The 15,998-nt window shown below is 46.9% G+C and overlaps 2 protein-coding genes across 3 annotated transcripts in view; both read left to right on the forward strand.

Moving 5' to 3' along the window:
- Nucleotides 1-877: 877 nt before the first annotated feature.
- SSBP1 (single stranded DNA binding protein 1) lies at nt 878-5,770 on the forward strand. 2 transcript variants are annotated; one of them, XM_080631566.1, is made up of 6 exons: nt 878-997; nt 2,367-2,427; nt 3,361-3,501; nt 4,164-4,251; nt 4,473-4,561; nt 5,690-5,770. In XM_080631566.1, exons 1-6 carry the CDS (start codon nt 974-976, stop codon nt 5,734-5,736), a joined length of 450 nt encoding a protein of 149 aa, XP_080487692.1. In that variant the 5' UTR covers nt 878-973; the 3' UTR covers nt 5,737-5,770. The 2 variants fall into 2 exon arrangements, with proteins under 2 accessions (XP_080487692.1, XP_080487691.1); XM_080631565.1 differs by lacking the exon at nt 5,690-5,770 and having other exon boundaries at nt 4,473-4,719.
- An 8,638-nt stretch (nt 5,771-14,408) lies between these two features.
- The window catches only part of CREB3L2 (cAMP responsive element binding protein 3 like 2), a gene marked incomplete at its 3' end in the record, with an annotated part of 74,351 nt that continues 72,761 nt past the window's right edge, over nt 14,409-15,998 (forward strand). Inside the window, exon 1 of the mRNA XM_080609652.1 lies at nt 14,409-14,483. The remainder of the gene's footprint in view (nt 14,484-15,998) is intronic.

Here is a 15,998-nt window from a genome sequence, read left to right on the forward strand (position 1 = left end):
GATTGGAGAGGCATTTCACTGAGGGAGGACAAGAAGGAAACAGAGTTAAGGAGCCTTACTTTTGGAAGTTGATGTAAAACTCTCCCTTCCACAGCTTCCAGCAATAAGCACAAAATGTTCTAACTGGTTAAGCTCTTGCAGACTAGCCCTTGATGCCTAACTTGCTTTATGCTTGTCAGCAACGACTTCTTGCCTGAAGTGGGGTAAATAACTGTGGTATGCTGGTAGATGGGTCTCTACCTATTTCCCTTCCATATCTTACATATGCTGAAACTACCTGCCTGCGGCCTTTTAGGAAATCAGAAAATGTGTGGGTTTGTTTTTCGCCTTTTTAATTGCCCATGTAAAGTGTGTGTGCGTGTGTTAAATCTCACCCCCCTGTTAAATGCAACTTCCTCAATCCTTGCTGGCCGCACGTCTACCTGTGGCAGTCGGACGCCAATGCTGTGCTGGTACCAGGGAGAAGCTAAAGTTGGTAACTCAGTTATTTTCAGGTTTTACTTAAGTTTGCTTTCAAACGTCGCTCTCAGAATGTGTTGGACCCTACCCGTTAAGAATTGAAACGTGCAAATAAAGATTTTTATCTTTTTTTTACCTACGCCACCATGCCTCTTCTCCTCTTTCCCTCTTTGAGCCTCCCTCCCCTCTCCGGGCTCTCTCGGTCACAGGCGGGCCGCCTCTTCCCCACACGCGGAGCGGGCCCGCCCGTGGTGCGCAGCCCTCTCCCGCCCCCAGGGCCGCTCTCCCCGCGGCCCTCCTCAGACCCGCCGGCAGGGTCTGAGGGCCACGTTTCCTCCCGGACCCTCTTTGGAGAGGACCCGTGGTTTCCCGTTCCGTTTCCGTTCCTCGGCGAGGCTGCGGTGGGAGAGGTGCAGAGGGCGGGAGGTCGGACGGTAGCGGGCGGCCGGGCGGGAGAGGGGTCACTCCGCCGCTGGTTTAGCCCTGCTTTTCCCTCCTCAGGCACGGCGGTGGCATGTTGCGGCGACCAGCGTGGCAGGTAGGGCCGTGCGGGGCGGCTTAATGGGTCCATGAGGGCCGGGCTGCGGTCCTGGAGGGAGCTTGGCCGTGGATTTACGTCCCCGGGATAGCCGCAGCGCGGCCGGGTCGCTCGGGGTGGGGGAACGGTGGACAGCTCAATCTCTCCCGCCTTGGGGCAGGGGGGGTGGTGGTGGTGGTGGCGGCGGCTGGAAGCAGCTCCAGCTCCTGCTCTTTGTCCGCCGCGGAGCTTGTAATAACCCTTTCGCCGGGCGCGGGAAACCCGGGGACCCCGAAGCCGCGCCCCATAGCAGCGCGGGCCGCTGGGTCCGGCGGAGCGCTCCGCTCTGGGACGGGGCCTCGGCTTTTTCTGTGCGAACCGGCCGCGGTTCATCCCTTAGGAAAAAAGCTTGGATTCTCCCGTGGGACTGTAGGTGGTGTTTATGTTATTTCTCGAAAAATATGTGGCGCTACCCATGAAGAACAGAGGGGGGGTTCTGTTTGCACTCGTGTTCTGTAAACAGTGCGAATGCTGGACATTAATTACTCAGCTACTGAAAAAACAATGCACTAAAGGATGTGGCTTGTGCAGGGAATGAGTCTTAGATAATTTGCATCTGTATCAATGAACCATACAGATATATCAAAGAACTTTAGTTTTGCAAGTTGTGTTTAGCTCTGGTTTAGCTTCTTTGTTTAGCACAGGACTGTCAGTCTCACCTTCATGTTTTGCAACCACTTGTAACAGGAGATAAGCTTGTCTTCCAGTTCCTGCATGTGGGTCTCTTGCAGAGGTGTTCCTGGGCTCTTATTTTCGTCTCCTTTCTACTAGAACATTATATTTGCCAGAATCAAGTCAGTTCTTTTTCTTTTTCTCGCTTGTGTTTAGCTGCAGCACTCGGGTTTTTGTGGCCTTGATTTGCTGGTTGCTTGGGAACCAAGGGTTATCAGTGCCTCATCGTACTCCTTACAGCAGTAGATAGAAGTACATTTGGGGCACATCGTGTTAATCTCTGAAGTGAAACAGAAAGTTGGTGAAACTGTCAAAACTGTGTTTGTTTCCAAAAACCAAAGCCCAATGAACTAAACAACCCCTCTGCTTCAACCCTTTCCTGTTATGTATTACAGAAGAGCAGTGGTTACTGTTGCAGACATACCTTTAGGCCACTCTTTTTCCTAGACAGCTTTTTAACCCCAGTTTAACCAGATATTTTTTTAAATAATCCTGTTGGTTTCATTTAGTTGAACGGTTTTCTTCTCTCAGTCCCCCCATAAGTCGCCCCAGAAGAATGTACTTGCAGAAGCTCTGTGTTTACAAAACGAGATGCAAAAGCACATGGATACTGTTCATACTTTGTATCTTGGAAACTACCATCTGTCTATTCCTTCAGGTGCTTCGCCAGTTTGTAAGACATGACTCTGATGCAGTTGGTGCACTGGTACTCGAAAGATGTAAGTAGCTCCTGAGATGAACCTTAGGTGTTACTCTGTGTGGTTTTTATCTCAGTTTTAGAAAGGCCAGGAGAAAATCAGAAGATCAGGAATGGTAGCTTCTGAATGCAGTAATGAAGAATGCGTTGTTTCAAATAAACCCTCTTAAGTAGCTTTCTATCTGGTCTTTGGTAAGTCAAGCAGTCCTTAAGGGGGAACAGAAAAAATCCCTAACATGGAGTACAACCTCTAAAAGGCATATAGCTGTGCTTTATTAGTTGGTAGTGAATTGGGCGTGCTGCTATGTGTTCTCATACCTGCCTTTAGGTGTCTTGTGCTTGTTTCTCAAAATCCCATGTGCGTGGGGGACTTGTGTGGGTGCTCCTGCCCCAGCATGATTTGCTCCAGGTGTATGCTTTGGACTGCCATTCAATTCACATGCTCATTGTGCAAGAGTGATGCTTTCCTGACCACCTCCAATTGTCCTGTAACAAGGAAAAGGAATAAATCATGGCCACCTAGTCCTGGTACACCTGTGTAAAAACTAGTGATCACCTAATTTAAAGAATAGGGTGTAATAATGCTATCTTCTTGTTTTTAAGGTACTGTTTTAAGGACAAATGAATGCAATGCTGTGGTCTTATTATGTTAAGTAAATGCAGCATAGTCTCAAGTGACATAGGTTGTGTCTGTGAAAAAGATGACAAAGAAACAGAAAGAATGAAGAACCTTTAGCTTCTAAATGAGCTTATTCAGCAGTGATAATGATAGTAGAGGCACAGTCAACCATCTGCAGGGCCTGACTAAGCCAGAAGTCACAAGAGCTTGAAAAATGGCTAGGAGGTGCAGAAAGGAATTTTTCTGGCCCTTGACAAAACCTGCAGACTTTACGACTTGGCATGATTAGAAACATCGTAATTCACCTGTATATGTATTTACTGTCTCGTGTTTCAGCCATGAATCGTGTTCAGTTACTTGGTCGGGTTGGGCAGGACCCTATCATGAGGCAAGTGGAAGGAAAAAATCCCGTTACCATATTTTCTCTTGCAACCAATGAAATGTGGCGAACAGGGGAAAGTGAGGTAAACCAGGGAGGTGAGTCTCTGCAGTGAACGATGTTCTTGTGCTGTGTTTCGAGGTCATCTTTGCATATTTGGTAGCACTGTGCTTTGTCTTCAGGCTGCCATGTAAATCTCTCAGATGCAGGGAAATTCCTTTGAGGTCAGTAGAGAAGCTGGTGCATATATATGTCTTACTGCTCCCCAGCAGCATGTACTGAAGAGAGGTCTGCATATCGGCCTTCCTCTGGAGGAGGGGAATGAGTGTTGAGTTGTAGTTTTTCACTGCTGGGGTTGACAGAGGTGTAGCAGGTTCCATACTATTATTTATATTCCAAGAGGAGGGGGGAGAAAAGAAGAATGGTACATTTTTTTCTTTGATTCTGACATCAGTCTAAGGCTACAGATGTCACTTTCTTTCTCTAACTTTTGTTTAATGTGGTGTGTGTGAGGGAGGAAAGGTATTCTAGTATGAGCACTGGCTTCCACGAAAACTGATCTCTTGGTTTGAACTGTGCTTCTGCACAATACTTCCATTTGGATGCAGATGAGTGGAACACTGAGTTCTAGTATGAAGAGGAAGATTGAATGCTCAAATCACTTTTCATAATTTGAGAACACCAACACGTTGAAACTAACTTCTGAGATTTGCATCAAAAAGAGGATTTCGCATCCAAGTTTGCTGTTTTTATGTAACAGGTGATATCAGTCAGAAGACAACATGGCACAGGATCTCTGTCTTCAGACCGGGCCTCAGAGATGTTACCTATCAGTATGTGAAGAAGGGGTAAGTGAATAACAAATGTGGTTGTGGATTTAATGCCTTAATAATCAATTAATGCAGTAACTATGGTGACCAGAAGCTGTGCTAAGATAGAAGTGTCCTAAAGTAAGTTAGCAGACCTGCTTCAAACAACTGATGCAAAAACCTGTGTATCCAGAAACAGACAGAGGAGAAAACAGCAGTACAGCTCTCTGACCAGAACCATATTATTGATTTTTTTTCAGTGCTCGAATCTTTGTTGAAGGGAAGATAGACTATGGTGAATATACTGATAAAAACAACGTGAGGCGTCAGGCCACAACAATTATAGCAGGTAAGGAAAAACACACCAAGGCCTACCTTGCCGTTTTAAAATGGAGAGGGGGTGGAGGACCTTTGAAGTAGAGCATGGCTTGTCTTACCCTCAGTATCATCACCTGGGGATTTTGAGAGAACGAATAGGCTGTACCACTAGGTGTCCTCTGGCACCAGTTGTGAAGACACAGAAAATGAGAGCATAATAGTTGCAAACTGTTGCATCCTTTGTTCACACAAACCACTTGGTGCAGGAGGTATACGCTGTGTGGAAGGACCAATTTTAAGGACTTCTGTTTGTGAAAGATATTCCCTGTGGGGGTGACTTGGTGGAGAGTTTAGGAAAACCTCAGTCGGGTAGACAGTAGTAGAAGAAGAGCACAGAATGGATAGGGAGTAGACTTGTCCCTTGGGTAGACAGGATGAAGAGGAGAACTGGGAAACTCAACTTTTTCCTTTTATGGAGGGTAAAATAATTGGGTAGTATAACAAACATTTCTGAAGGATAAATGGAAGAAGGAAAGGAGGAAAAAAAATAAACCCAACCACAATTCTGGATGTTCGGCTGTGCAGCCCCTATAAAATGATAGTAATCAGACTTTCACATGAACAGTTCACCTAGCAGGGCTGTAGGTTGATGTTGATAAACATCTGGAGGGGAGAAGCAAGTCTCTTTTTTTAATTAGTATGTATCCTAAAGGCTTATTCTTCGTGTTCAATATCCCCGGACTCAAGATGCTTTAGAAATTACTGAGGCTTGATGAAATACAAGCTTACAGTCCTGCAGGCTGATAACATGGTAGCACATACTGAAAGTGACGAAAAAAAAAGGAGATAAGCTCTAACTGATAAAGATCATAGTCAAAGAATTAAACCATTATTTTTAATGTTTCTGGTATCTTTGACTTCAGCAGCTTTTCATCAGGTTTAGGGTATTTGTTTCGTAGTATATATAGTCGCCTTGAATTGTCAGCTTTTTAGGGGATCAGGGCAAGAACCCTGTATCTAACACCTTTATGATCTACTGTTATCCAAAATACATGTCTTTGCAGCTTATTTTAACAGTAATATGTTGCCTTTGTGGGTGTGCAGGTTTGCAACAGGGCAAAACAATCCTGAAGATTAAATTTTATTTGTTTCTTTTCAGATAATGTGATTTTCCTGAGTGACAGTGGTATGAAAGAAAAGGTGTGAGGTCATTAGTGCTTGGACCCAGGCCATTTCATTCCTTCTGTTTTACAGTGCTTCATAATTCTGTAGTCATGTATGTTGCTGTAGTTTCTTTAAAAGGTAAATAAAATCTTTGATACCTATAGGGTATCTGTGTGCATTTTGTTTTTGTTTTCCTGTCTGCTTTCTCTGTTCATCATCTGGATTTCTTTTTTGTGTTCTGAAGAGAAAAGGTAACCCGGGCAGCTGTATTAATTCCTGAGCTGGTGAATATGTAAATAGAAGTCACTCTTTGCATCTTCAGCCATTTTCAAACTTTATATATCCTTGGCTGCCTTAACAATCTCTGTTTGGTCTTGTGGAGCCTGACAGCCTGGCCGCTTCTTGCTCTTAACATCATTCTGTTCTATAGGTGTCATTTGCCATTTTTGCTTGATGAAATCAATTAGACTTAAGTTTAAAGCAGAGCTGTTGGGCTTCAGCTGGTGCTGAGCTTGGAAGTTTCTCTGTTGTAGACCCACAGAAGGACCTCTGCATTTGTGTTTGTGCCTCCACTGATCACAGCGTTTGACCAAATCAGGTGCTGTCATCCACCAAACCCCGTTTTGGGCATGTGCTCAGGTCTTGTTAGGGTGCTATGCCCATGGTTTGCCATCAGGAGGAGCTGGAGGAATGACTGCTGTGGCTGTTCTTTTGAGATGCCTGAAACTGTGTGTGAACAATATTCCTGGTCCAGGATTCTCAGTTAATGTAGGGGCGGCGTTTATTTTACTTTAACCTAATTTCATTGTCAGAAAGACTGAGAATTAGTAGTATTGTTAGTAAAAAATTGCAGAGCTAAAAGGCGTTGCATTCTATTACATGGAGAAGCAGTGAAATTCTCGCTGTAATACAGCAGGATGTGAACAAGGAAAGAAAAACGTTAGAGGTGACAATTTCCTGCCTTCAAAGCTGGTGGGATTTTGTATCTCATCTCTCTCTGAGCTACTGAGCTTCTTCCTAGTTTTTGCGGCTTTTCCCTATACAGAATAATGATCTTGTTTCTGCTTCTCTCTGATCATTGTCAGTACAACCAAAAACTTTACTTCTTTCAGTTCAGCATTTATTTCTGGTTGAAGTTAATGCTTTCACTGGTATCCTAGCCCATGTCACTGGCACACTGAGGTGTTAGATGTACTGAAAAAGCTTAGCTACTTAAATGGGTTGTTATCCACAGGAAACTGGTATCTTTTTGAATAGGAAGTCCTGACTTTAATTCCCTTAACTACTTCTTGTTCAGTTTGAGCCTATTGTACTGCTGGGAGAAGTTGTGATGGTGCACTTCTGTAGTAGTGATCCTGTTGTGGTTTAACTCCAGCTGGCAACCAAACCCCCCACAGCTGCTCGCTTGCTCCTCCCTCAACAGGATGGGGGAGAAAATTGGAAAGGTAAGAGTGAGAAAACTCGTGGGTCAAGATAAAGGCAGTTTAACAGGTAAAGCAAAAGCCATGCACACAGCAAGCAAAACACTTCACCACTTACCATCCGCAGGCAGGTGTTCAGCCATCCCCAGGAAAGCAGGGCTACATCATGTAATGGTTACTTGGGATGACAAATGCCATAACACCAAACATCCCCCCCCCCTTCCTTCTACTCCCAGCAGAGCATGATGCTATATCTGGGATAACCCTGTGGTCAGCTGGATCAGCTGTCCCAGCTGTGGCACCCCCCCAACTTCTTGTGCACTCCCAGCCTGATGACTAGTGGGGTGGGTTGAGAGGCAGAAAATGCCTTGATTCTGTGTAAGCACTGCTCAGCAGTAACTATAACATCACTGAGTTATCAACAAAGTTTCCAGCACAAATCCAAAACAGCCCTATAGGAGCTACTATGTAGACTAACTCTCCCAGCTAAAACCAGCACAGGTTCAATTCCAGTTGTGTTTGATCCTCACAATTTTTTCCTGTTTGCTGAATGATGAGGCTTGTCTTCATCTTTCCTCATATGTAAGAGGCCTCAAGTGAATCTGCAAAACCTTTTTTGTTCAGTGGTTACTTCCTTTTTTGCAGTCTGCTGTGGTGGTGGAGCTGGATACAGCTTGTAACTGTGCTGTGGAGCTCAGGAAATGGCTGATGATTCTCCTCACCGCTGCAAGTAGTAGGGCTACAACTGCTAGAACTCCTCTCAGGACTGAGTGGCTGGTGCTTATCTGTGCTCCTGGCTTGGGATGGAGACAGAGCTGAGCTAACACAAGGTATAGGATTAGGTGCCAACAAAGAAAAACATTTGCTCAAGGACTTCAACTTCTCTTGCTTTTCTGGTTGTTCTATTTAAGATTGACCTGCTACAAAGGCACACATACCTACTTTGAGAACACATTGTTTGAAAAGCAGTGCAGTATCTTGAGTGTTCATCACAACTTTGCAGTAGGGTAGATTTTCACAAATGATTTTGCATTAGCAATAGGCGCAGTTACAGCAAAAATAACCAGTGGCAAAGGTATGTTGTGCATACGCCTCTTACGTCTGCTTTGCTGCTGTGGGGCAAAGTTAATCTATAACTCAGTACTGTTGGTTATGAGAAAATCAGTGTATCATTTGTGTTGAGGGTTTCCTTATGGCCAAGTACTTGTTCTGTGAGGAAATATTAAAAAATGGAAGTGGGATCTACTGAGTTAAATACAGTGATACATTGTTTATAACTAGGCAATGAGTATTCTTCCATGGGGTCCCTTGGTAAATGGCATTCAGCTTTTGCCTGTCCCTGTTAACCTCTTGTGTAAACTGGATTCAGCAAACCCTGACTGCTTGCATCAGCCAGGACATTTAGAAGCGTTTGATCTTAACAAGGAATTTACTTAATGTATTTATGGAGATAAATTAGAATAAATAAAAAATAGAGATGATTTCTTTTAAAAATGACAGAGAATTTCTTAACGGCCCTGAGATAGAGCTATTTTGGTCTGCAGTGCAGCTCAATGCCACTCAGTTATTTCCATCAGTCTGGTGCAAGGAATAGGAAACCCTCTTCTCCAGTGCATTGGTTGGAGGAAGATACGGGCATCATGCCTGTGTTACACAGCGAACATCTTCAACTTTAATTGATGTGTGACATATTTGGGAACATATTTCCCCCAACTCCACATAACACAGAGAGTAATAAAGAGGGAAGTGAACTGAGGGTTGATTTCTTTGGCTCAAGCATCTTCTCTTGCTTCTGTTTAATGGCTCATCATTTCTTAGGACAGAGTAACAGGATGAATTAAGAATGACTGAAGGCTTGGACTGGGAAAGAATTGCTAGAGGTTTTTACCAGCAGGTACCTGGCTTGGGTTCTAACTGGGCCAGGAGACTTGCATCCTGGTGACTGCATGGTGCCCTGCATGAGGAGGTAGTCACTTGACCCCTGTCCCAGCTCTGCTGTGAAGACCAGCAGTGGCTGTGGGAGCATGGTAAGAGCCCATGCAGAGAGGCTGTGAATTGCAAAGGCAAAGAAGCTGAATTAGTGCTTTGAGAAGTCCCTAGGTACAAGAGCTAGGAATACTCTGGTAAACAGAACCTGTGTTCCTGTCAGTGTACCAATTATGTGGTTTTTAGCAGTAGGCTGTCTCCAAAACTGGCGATCCTACTTCTTTCACAAGTATTCATGTCAGAAAAGAAATATAATGCCAGGATTGTGGGAAGAAAACTTCACTATTCTCAAGCACACCTTCTATTTTTAACTCTGAAATTTCTGTGGTGGAAGCCTTTTTGCCAAATAGTTGAGTGTGTCTGTATGTATGCACTGAGATTTGGTGGCTGTTTTATCGTGGCAATAGTGAGCTTCTCCACACAGCAGCATGGTTTAAATCTCATTTACACAAGGAACTGGCTTTGTTAATGCGTTACCAGGTGCTGGGTAGTGCAAGTAATGTGTTTACACATGACACAAAGAAATCAATTTTCACAGGGTTTTTTACAGAGACGTCCTCTTGTGGGAAATGCATGCCAGTGTATGTGACATTTCTTTCTGCTGCTTGTTGCTTTATGTCCGAGACAAAAAAATCAGCTCATTGCCATTTTGGAACAATCTCCACAACTGCTGTGATTAGAAGTTGGTCGCTTGGTCATTCCTTGTGTTCTTAGTCCTAAATTTGTGCCCTGTACCTTTAAGAGGTGCTAAGTTTGTTGAAGAAACCTCTAACAATGGCTTTTTTCTGTGTCTTTCAAGGTTAAGATTTTTCATTTTAGCTAGTCAAAAACCTAGCGATTGTTATCCTCTTGGCTCTGTTGCTGTTTGTTCTTTTCTCACTGGTTGACTTCTCAAACTTATTTGACCAGGATGGCTGCAGAAGATGGATGGTTATCTTGATCCTGGTTATCACAAGTCAGAAAAATGTCACTTGTAAATATTTAATGAGCCTTTATGCAACTGACCTGATCTAGAACTGAGTAATGATGCGGTCACAGGAGTCACTTCTGTAACCTGGATCTGCAAGGAAAAAAGAGCACCTTTCATTTGCCAGGCTTTCTGTGACTTACAGGCTTGTATTATTGCTGGCTTTTTTAATTTGATATTTAAAGTAAGTGGTGTTTGTTTGAACCTCTGCCTTAAAAGCCTCCTCTTTCTTAGCTAGTTCGGTGTTCTGTGTGGGTTTTCTGTATGTTTTTTCTGTGTGGGCTTACTGTTCCTGGCAGAAAGGCGACAATACTCAGGAAAATAAAGTTGAGCTCATCTCTGCTCTCCTTGAGTCACAGAATCGTAGAATGTTTTGGGTTGGAAAGCACCTTAAAGAGTTCCAACCCCCCTGCCATGGGGGTTGGACGCCTTCCACTAGACCAGGTTGCTCCAAGCCCCATCCAACCTGGCCTTGAACACTGCCAGGCATGGGGCAGCCACAGGTTCTCTGGGCAACCTGTGCCAGTGTCTCAACACCTTCATAGTGAAGAATTTTTTCCTAATATCTAATCTCCTCTCCCCTCAGCCCTATCTTTGCAAACAATAACCCCTCACCTTTTTATCTTTGTGTAGATTATTGGTCAATTTTTGCACTGCTCCCCTGTGCTGGATAGTGAATTCAAACCTAGTTCATAAATCTGTGGTGAGGAAATGGTCTTACACAAAACGAGCAATCAAAATGCTCAGAATTAGATGAGTTGGAACTTAAAAATACTACTAAAGCTGCTCTGAGAGGAAAGTTATGAAACAGAAAAACAGCCTTGATTTGCAGCATGCTACTAACTATTGAAACCTACAATTTAAAATCCTCCAAGCAATATGGGGAAAAGCTAGGAGGATAGTTGGGTTTGTGTAATGTCCTTGCTGGTTTCGTGGTGCTTTCCACAGTGCCTGATTTCTGGTGTAGCATCAGTTTGAGTAGCAACGCATGACACATTAGACTGCTATCCCATGTGTTGTATCAGGACACTGAATAATTAATATTCTTTGGAAAGGATTGATTTCCTCCACTTTTGTCCTTCTTGCTGCCCTGTATGTGCTGCCACTTTTTTGCAGAAATTTGCTAATAAAGATTTCCCTGGAAGAACCAGTGCTGCAGCACAAAATCTTCAGTGTGGTCCATATGCTGTTAGTTGCCATCAGACAGGGCGAACTGGTCATCTTTCCTCACAAAGTCTCAGGTTTTAGAAGCATTGAAGCTCAAAAATGAGATGTAGCCTTGAATGCTGATTTTAATAGCATGGCAGGAACTGGGCAGGAAGCCCAGTTACCAATGTCTGGTTACCAATATTATGTTTTTTATCTGTGATAAGGTCCAAAACCGGATAGTCTGTGTATCAAAATCTTTCAGTGCCAGTGAAATCTTCCAAGATACTTACAAATCCTCAGCAGCACTGTGTACCACGGCAGCAGCTGTGCCTCAGTAACAGTGTTACAAGACAGCCCCTGGGGAAGCAAAGAATGGAGACCACTGGGAAAAGCTGCACCCAGGGTGCCTAATTTCCCATGAGTGCTTTATCCAAGGGAGAACAACAGAAGTATGCACTGTGCAACTTGTTTCCTAAATAAGGATTGCTTCCTGAGAAATGTGTTGAGACGAGAAAGCGCAGCCCACTATTCTTGGTCAAATACCAGTCCTTAGGAGACCCTCATCCTCAGCAAATGAAATGTTTGGCAAATGAAGCTGCAGTCACCCAGTCAGCACCTTCTTTTAAGGTTGCTTTTACTTTGTTGGCTTACAAGGCAAACATGGCTATCCCTTTATGCTTCTCATACAGGCAAAACATTAATTTAGTCCCCAGCACAAAAAAATCCCCTAGTCACAACAGTAATTTTAGAAGGATCTAATATCAGCCAACTATCTGATGGAGAGCCTTTTGTTAAGCAGATTATCACAAGGCCATGAAAGCTCTGAAAGTAAGAACACATCTAGTGAAAACACAATGGTTTCTAGGTAAGGAACTGACCTTTCCAATTTTCACAATCTGCACCTTGGCACTGGCACAATGTAATTGCTTTGAAAACAGTGCCTGGCAGTGCCAGGACACAAGAATTTTGTATCTCCAGTTGGGCTTGCCACAGTGGTAGGTAGCAATTCAGGCACTAGTAATTTGGCTTTAGATGTTGTCTGTGCTGTGGAGGGCATATATACTGGGCTGACCTGTTTTGCAGTGACTTAAAACAACTTATCTTTGCAGGAGATCTTTGGTTGGGGCAGTTAGGGATTTTCCCTTCATATCCTTCACCAAATAATACAGCTTTTGTAACTTTTTTAATTTTTTTTTAATCAAAAAAAGTTTAAGAAATCTTAAAGGGACAACCCCGACAAAATCACCATTGTTTTTTGGTCGCTGTTGTGGCTGCTGGGTGCCAGGAAGTCCTTATGACTTGGTTTTCCTCAGATAACTAGTCTAGGCTCTCCTTAGCAAGGGCTGTATCACTCAGGCTGCACAAATGTTTGCTCTGTGAGTGAATTAAAGTGATGTGCTACAAGAGATGAAGGCTAAATGGGAGGTCTAGAAGAGAGAGGATGTACTGGGAAATCCACTTACGGTTCATGCAGCCTGCAGTGTGGAAATGCCAGTTAGCGTTGAACTGACCCACACTGAAATGCCTTGACAGAGCTCCAGGAGCTGAAAGGAAGCACTGAAGAATGCCCAGTTTCTTGAATCATAAAGATTTTACATCTTTCATTTTTAAAGAGCAATGAAATGGCAGTGTTGTCCCTGCTTGGCATGAAAGCAAGTCGTAAAATATCAGAATTTCCCATTGACTGGGATTGTTTTCACTGCTGGTTCACCAGCAGGCTGGGAATGCTATCCAACAGTGATGGAGTACCCATTGCTGTGAACACCAAGGCTGCACACGACACTGAAGTGCAGTTCAAAGCTGCGGCTTTGAAGGTGGAGGGCCTAGAGCACAAGTCTTGTGAGGAGTAGCTGAGGAAACTGGGATTGTTTAGCCTGGAGAAGAGAAGGCTCAGGGGGACCTTATTGCTCTCTACAATTGCCTGAAAGGAGGATGGAGAGAGGAGGTCTCAAGCTCTGCCGGGGAGGTTTAGATTGGACATTAGGATGAATTTCTTCACCAAGAGAGTGAGCAGGCATTGGAACAGGCTGCCCAGGGCAGTGGTGGAGTCACTGTCCATCACAAACCATGTAGGTGAGGCCTTCAGTGACATGGTTCAGTGGTGGCCTTGGCAGTCCTGGGGTAACGGTTAGACTTGATCTTGAAGGTCTTTTCCAACCTGGTTGATTGTATAATTCATTGTAAAACTTCTGGTTTTTACGAGGTATGTTCTGACATCTCTGAAATAAACAGGCAAACTCTGTTCAGCCATAACAAATCCCGAGCATTACCTGCTGTTCCTGCCTCCTTTTTAACCAAGCCAGAAGACCAAGTAACCCTGCTGAAGTCCACTGGAGCCCGGCAGCGGCATTGCTGGTGCTGAGGGGACGGAGGGGCTGCCTGTGGTTGCCCCGGCCGCTTCCCCTGAACGCTCTCCTGCTGCCTGAGGCCCCCGGCTGGCCTCACTCATACTGGCGCCTCCGCTCGCTCCCGTGGGCAGGGAACCCCTTCCTCTGCCTCTGCCCGACGAGGGCATCGCAGGGGGCAGCTGAGGAACGGCTGAAACAGGAGCCGCAGGCACCCGGGCGGAACCGAGCCCTGGCCGACCCCCCTGCCCCTCACAACACCAGAGGCGGATGGGCGGTGCGGCGCGCAGCGGTAGCAGTCTTGTCGCTGTCTCATTGGCTGGCGTGCCTGCCGCTCCCAGCGCCCCTGGCCACCCATTGGCAGCGCGGGGCACGGGGGTCTCCCTCCCGCTGCCGTGACGCGCCTGGGGAGCTCCCGCCCACATTCCACAGCTGGAGCCGTGCGGGGGCCGAGCGCCGATTGGGGCGCGGCCCGCCGGTCAGCCGCGTTCCTTGCCCCCGATTGGAGGCCTCGGCGGCGGGGGCGTGGCCAGGCGGGGGCGGGGGCGTGGTGCTGGCGCGGGTCGGTGGGGGCGCGGGCGCGCAGCTGGCGGGGTGACCCGCCCGACCCGTGTCCGCACACTCCCGGCGGGGACGCGACGCGGCCTCAGCGCGGCTCCGCGGCCTATGGGAGCGGGTGGCTCGGTGTGAGCCGGTCCGCGCGGGTGGGCGTGCAGGGGTCAGGCAGTGTGTGTGTGTGTGTGTGTGAGGGGAGGTGGTGGTGGTGGTGGTGGTGGATCGGCCGGCGGGGGTGTCGTGTTGCTGGCGGCCGCCATGGAGGTGTGCGAGAGCGGCAGGGAGCAGCCGCAGCTGCTGCACTGGGACCGCAAGCTGAGCGAGCTGTGCGAGCCCGCCGACCCCGACACCCTGCTGTGCCACACGGTGAGGAGCGGCGGGCGGGCGGGCGGCGGCTCCGGCCGGGCAGCGCCCCCAGGAGCCGCGGGGAGGGCGGGATGGGGCGGCCTAGATGATCCCTGCTTTTCGGGGCGCCGTGGCGAGGGTCGTGCCTGGCGCCCTCAGTCTCCTCTGGGGCGCATGGGGTGTCCCAGCGGGAGCGGGGGTCGCGGTGCGGAGGCCAGGAGGTGCTCGCCCGCAGCCTCTCCCCGTGCCTCTGGGCCCGGTGTCCTCGGGGAAGCGAGGTATTCCCGGATAGGCGCTGGGGCCGTGGCTCGACCCGTCTGTGTCGGTGTCACAGGTCCCTCCCTCCGTGCGCAGCGCTGGTGGCTCCGGTCGGGGTCTCCAGCTTCTCGCTCCTTGCCCCCTCGCCGGGGCCGGTAGCCTTTATCCTTGCCCGGGCCCCGCTTCCCCTGCGAGACCGCCGGCTTCTCCCGGATCCCCTCGGGAGTCTTCTCCTCCAAAGCGAGACTATCCTGGCACCGTCCCGCTGCCTGGTGTCCCCAGCGCAGGAAGGAAGTAACAGAAGTTTTGGTGATTATTTTTGTTTGTTTGTTTTGGCTGCAATCCGCATAGTTGGGACAATCCCATGCAAATGCGTCCTGTTATCTCCGCTCTGTTGTTTCTTTGTGAATCCGGAGGCTTTTTAGCGGTACAGAGATGCAACATTATACAGATGTGCAGCCACAAATCTTGAGTGGAAGTGAGCTGGACCGCTCTGGGACAGCGTGCATGGAAGACTCCTCTAGTCTGCCGCTTGTGCTGAGCACAGGACAGTCCAGCTTGGCACAATTGTTGAGCTGGTACTCGAATGGAGACCCAGTGTAACATGGTGGTGGTGACTATCATGTGGCAGGGTGCCTTGGGAAAGGTGCTGGATGAGGCTCTGCGTTTCTTCCTTGTACCTAAGAGAGCGATGTGTAAATATCACCTTACAGAGAGGGACTGACCCAGCTCTTCTCGTGGGAGCAGGGGTGATGCCACAGAGTGACGTGCGGTGAGGCACCATGCTGGCACTGTGGGGAGATGTCAGTGTTAAGTCTTGAAAGGCAATCAAGGAAAATCTGACCTGTGTGCGGTGCACAGTGGCCTCACTGATCCGGGATCGTGTCCGGCACAAGGTCCAAGCCTCGTTTCAGCAGGAAGCAAGCCTGCTGCTCATGTGACCGTCTATAAATATTGTTTGGCTTCTTTGTCTTTGAAAGTGCTTGGGATTCTTGCGCAATGTGTGTCTTCTGGTAGATCTGGGGAAAAGCAATCATGTATGATGGTGGGTTGTTTTGTTGGGTTTCTTTAAAGAGCAAACAGGAACACTTAACAATGGAAAACTCTTCCTTCAAGCAGCTTGTTTCTTGTGTTTGTTTTTTTCTTTACCATGACGGAGTCTTTAACAAGGGGAAAGTTGTGAATGAAAGGAGAGGTTTTTCAGAGATTTTACAGTTGTGCTGGAATACTTCCTCCTGCTTTGGATCCCTGTGATGAGAATGGAGTTGCCACTTTTAA

This window comes from Psittacula echo (assembly GCF_963264785.1).
Source record: "Psittacula echo genome assembly, chromosome: 1".
Classification (NCBI taxonomy): Eukaryota; Metazoa; Chordata; class Aves; order Psittaciformes; family Psittacidae; genus Psittacula; species Psittacula echo.

Bases quoted from the DNA above. Each gene is read 5' to 3' on its own strand.
- SSBP1 (XM_080631565.1), top strand. From the start codon at position 974: ATGTTGCGGCGACCAGCGTGGCAG. The intron at 2,428-3,360 runs GTAAGTAGCTCC...CTCGTGTTTCAG, and splicing joins TGCACTGGTACTCGAAAGAT to CCATGAATCGTGTTCAGTTA. The intron at 3,502-4,163 runs GTGAGTCTCTGC...TTTATGTAACAG, and splicing joins AAGTGAGGTAAACCAGGGAG to GTGATATCAGTCAGAAGACA.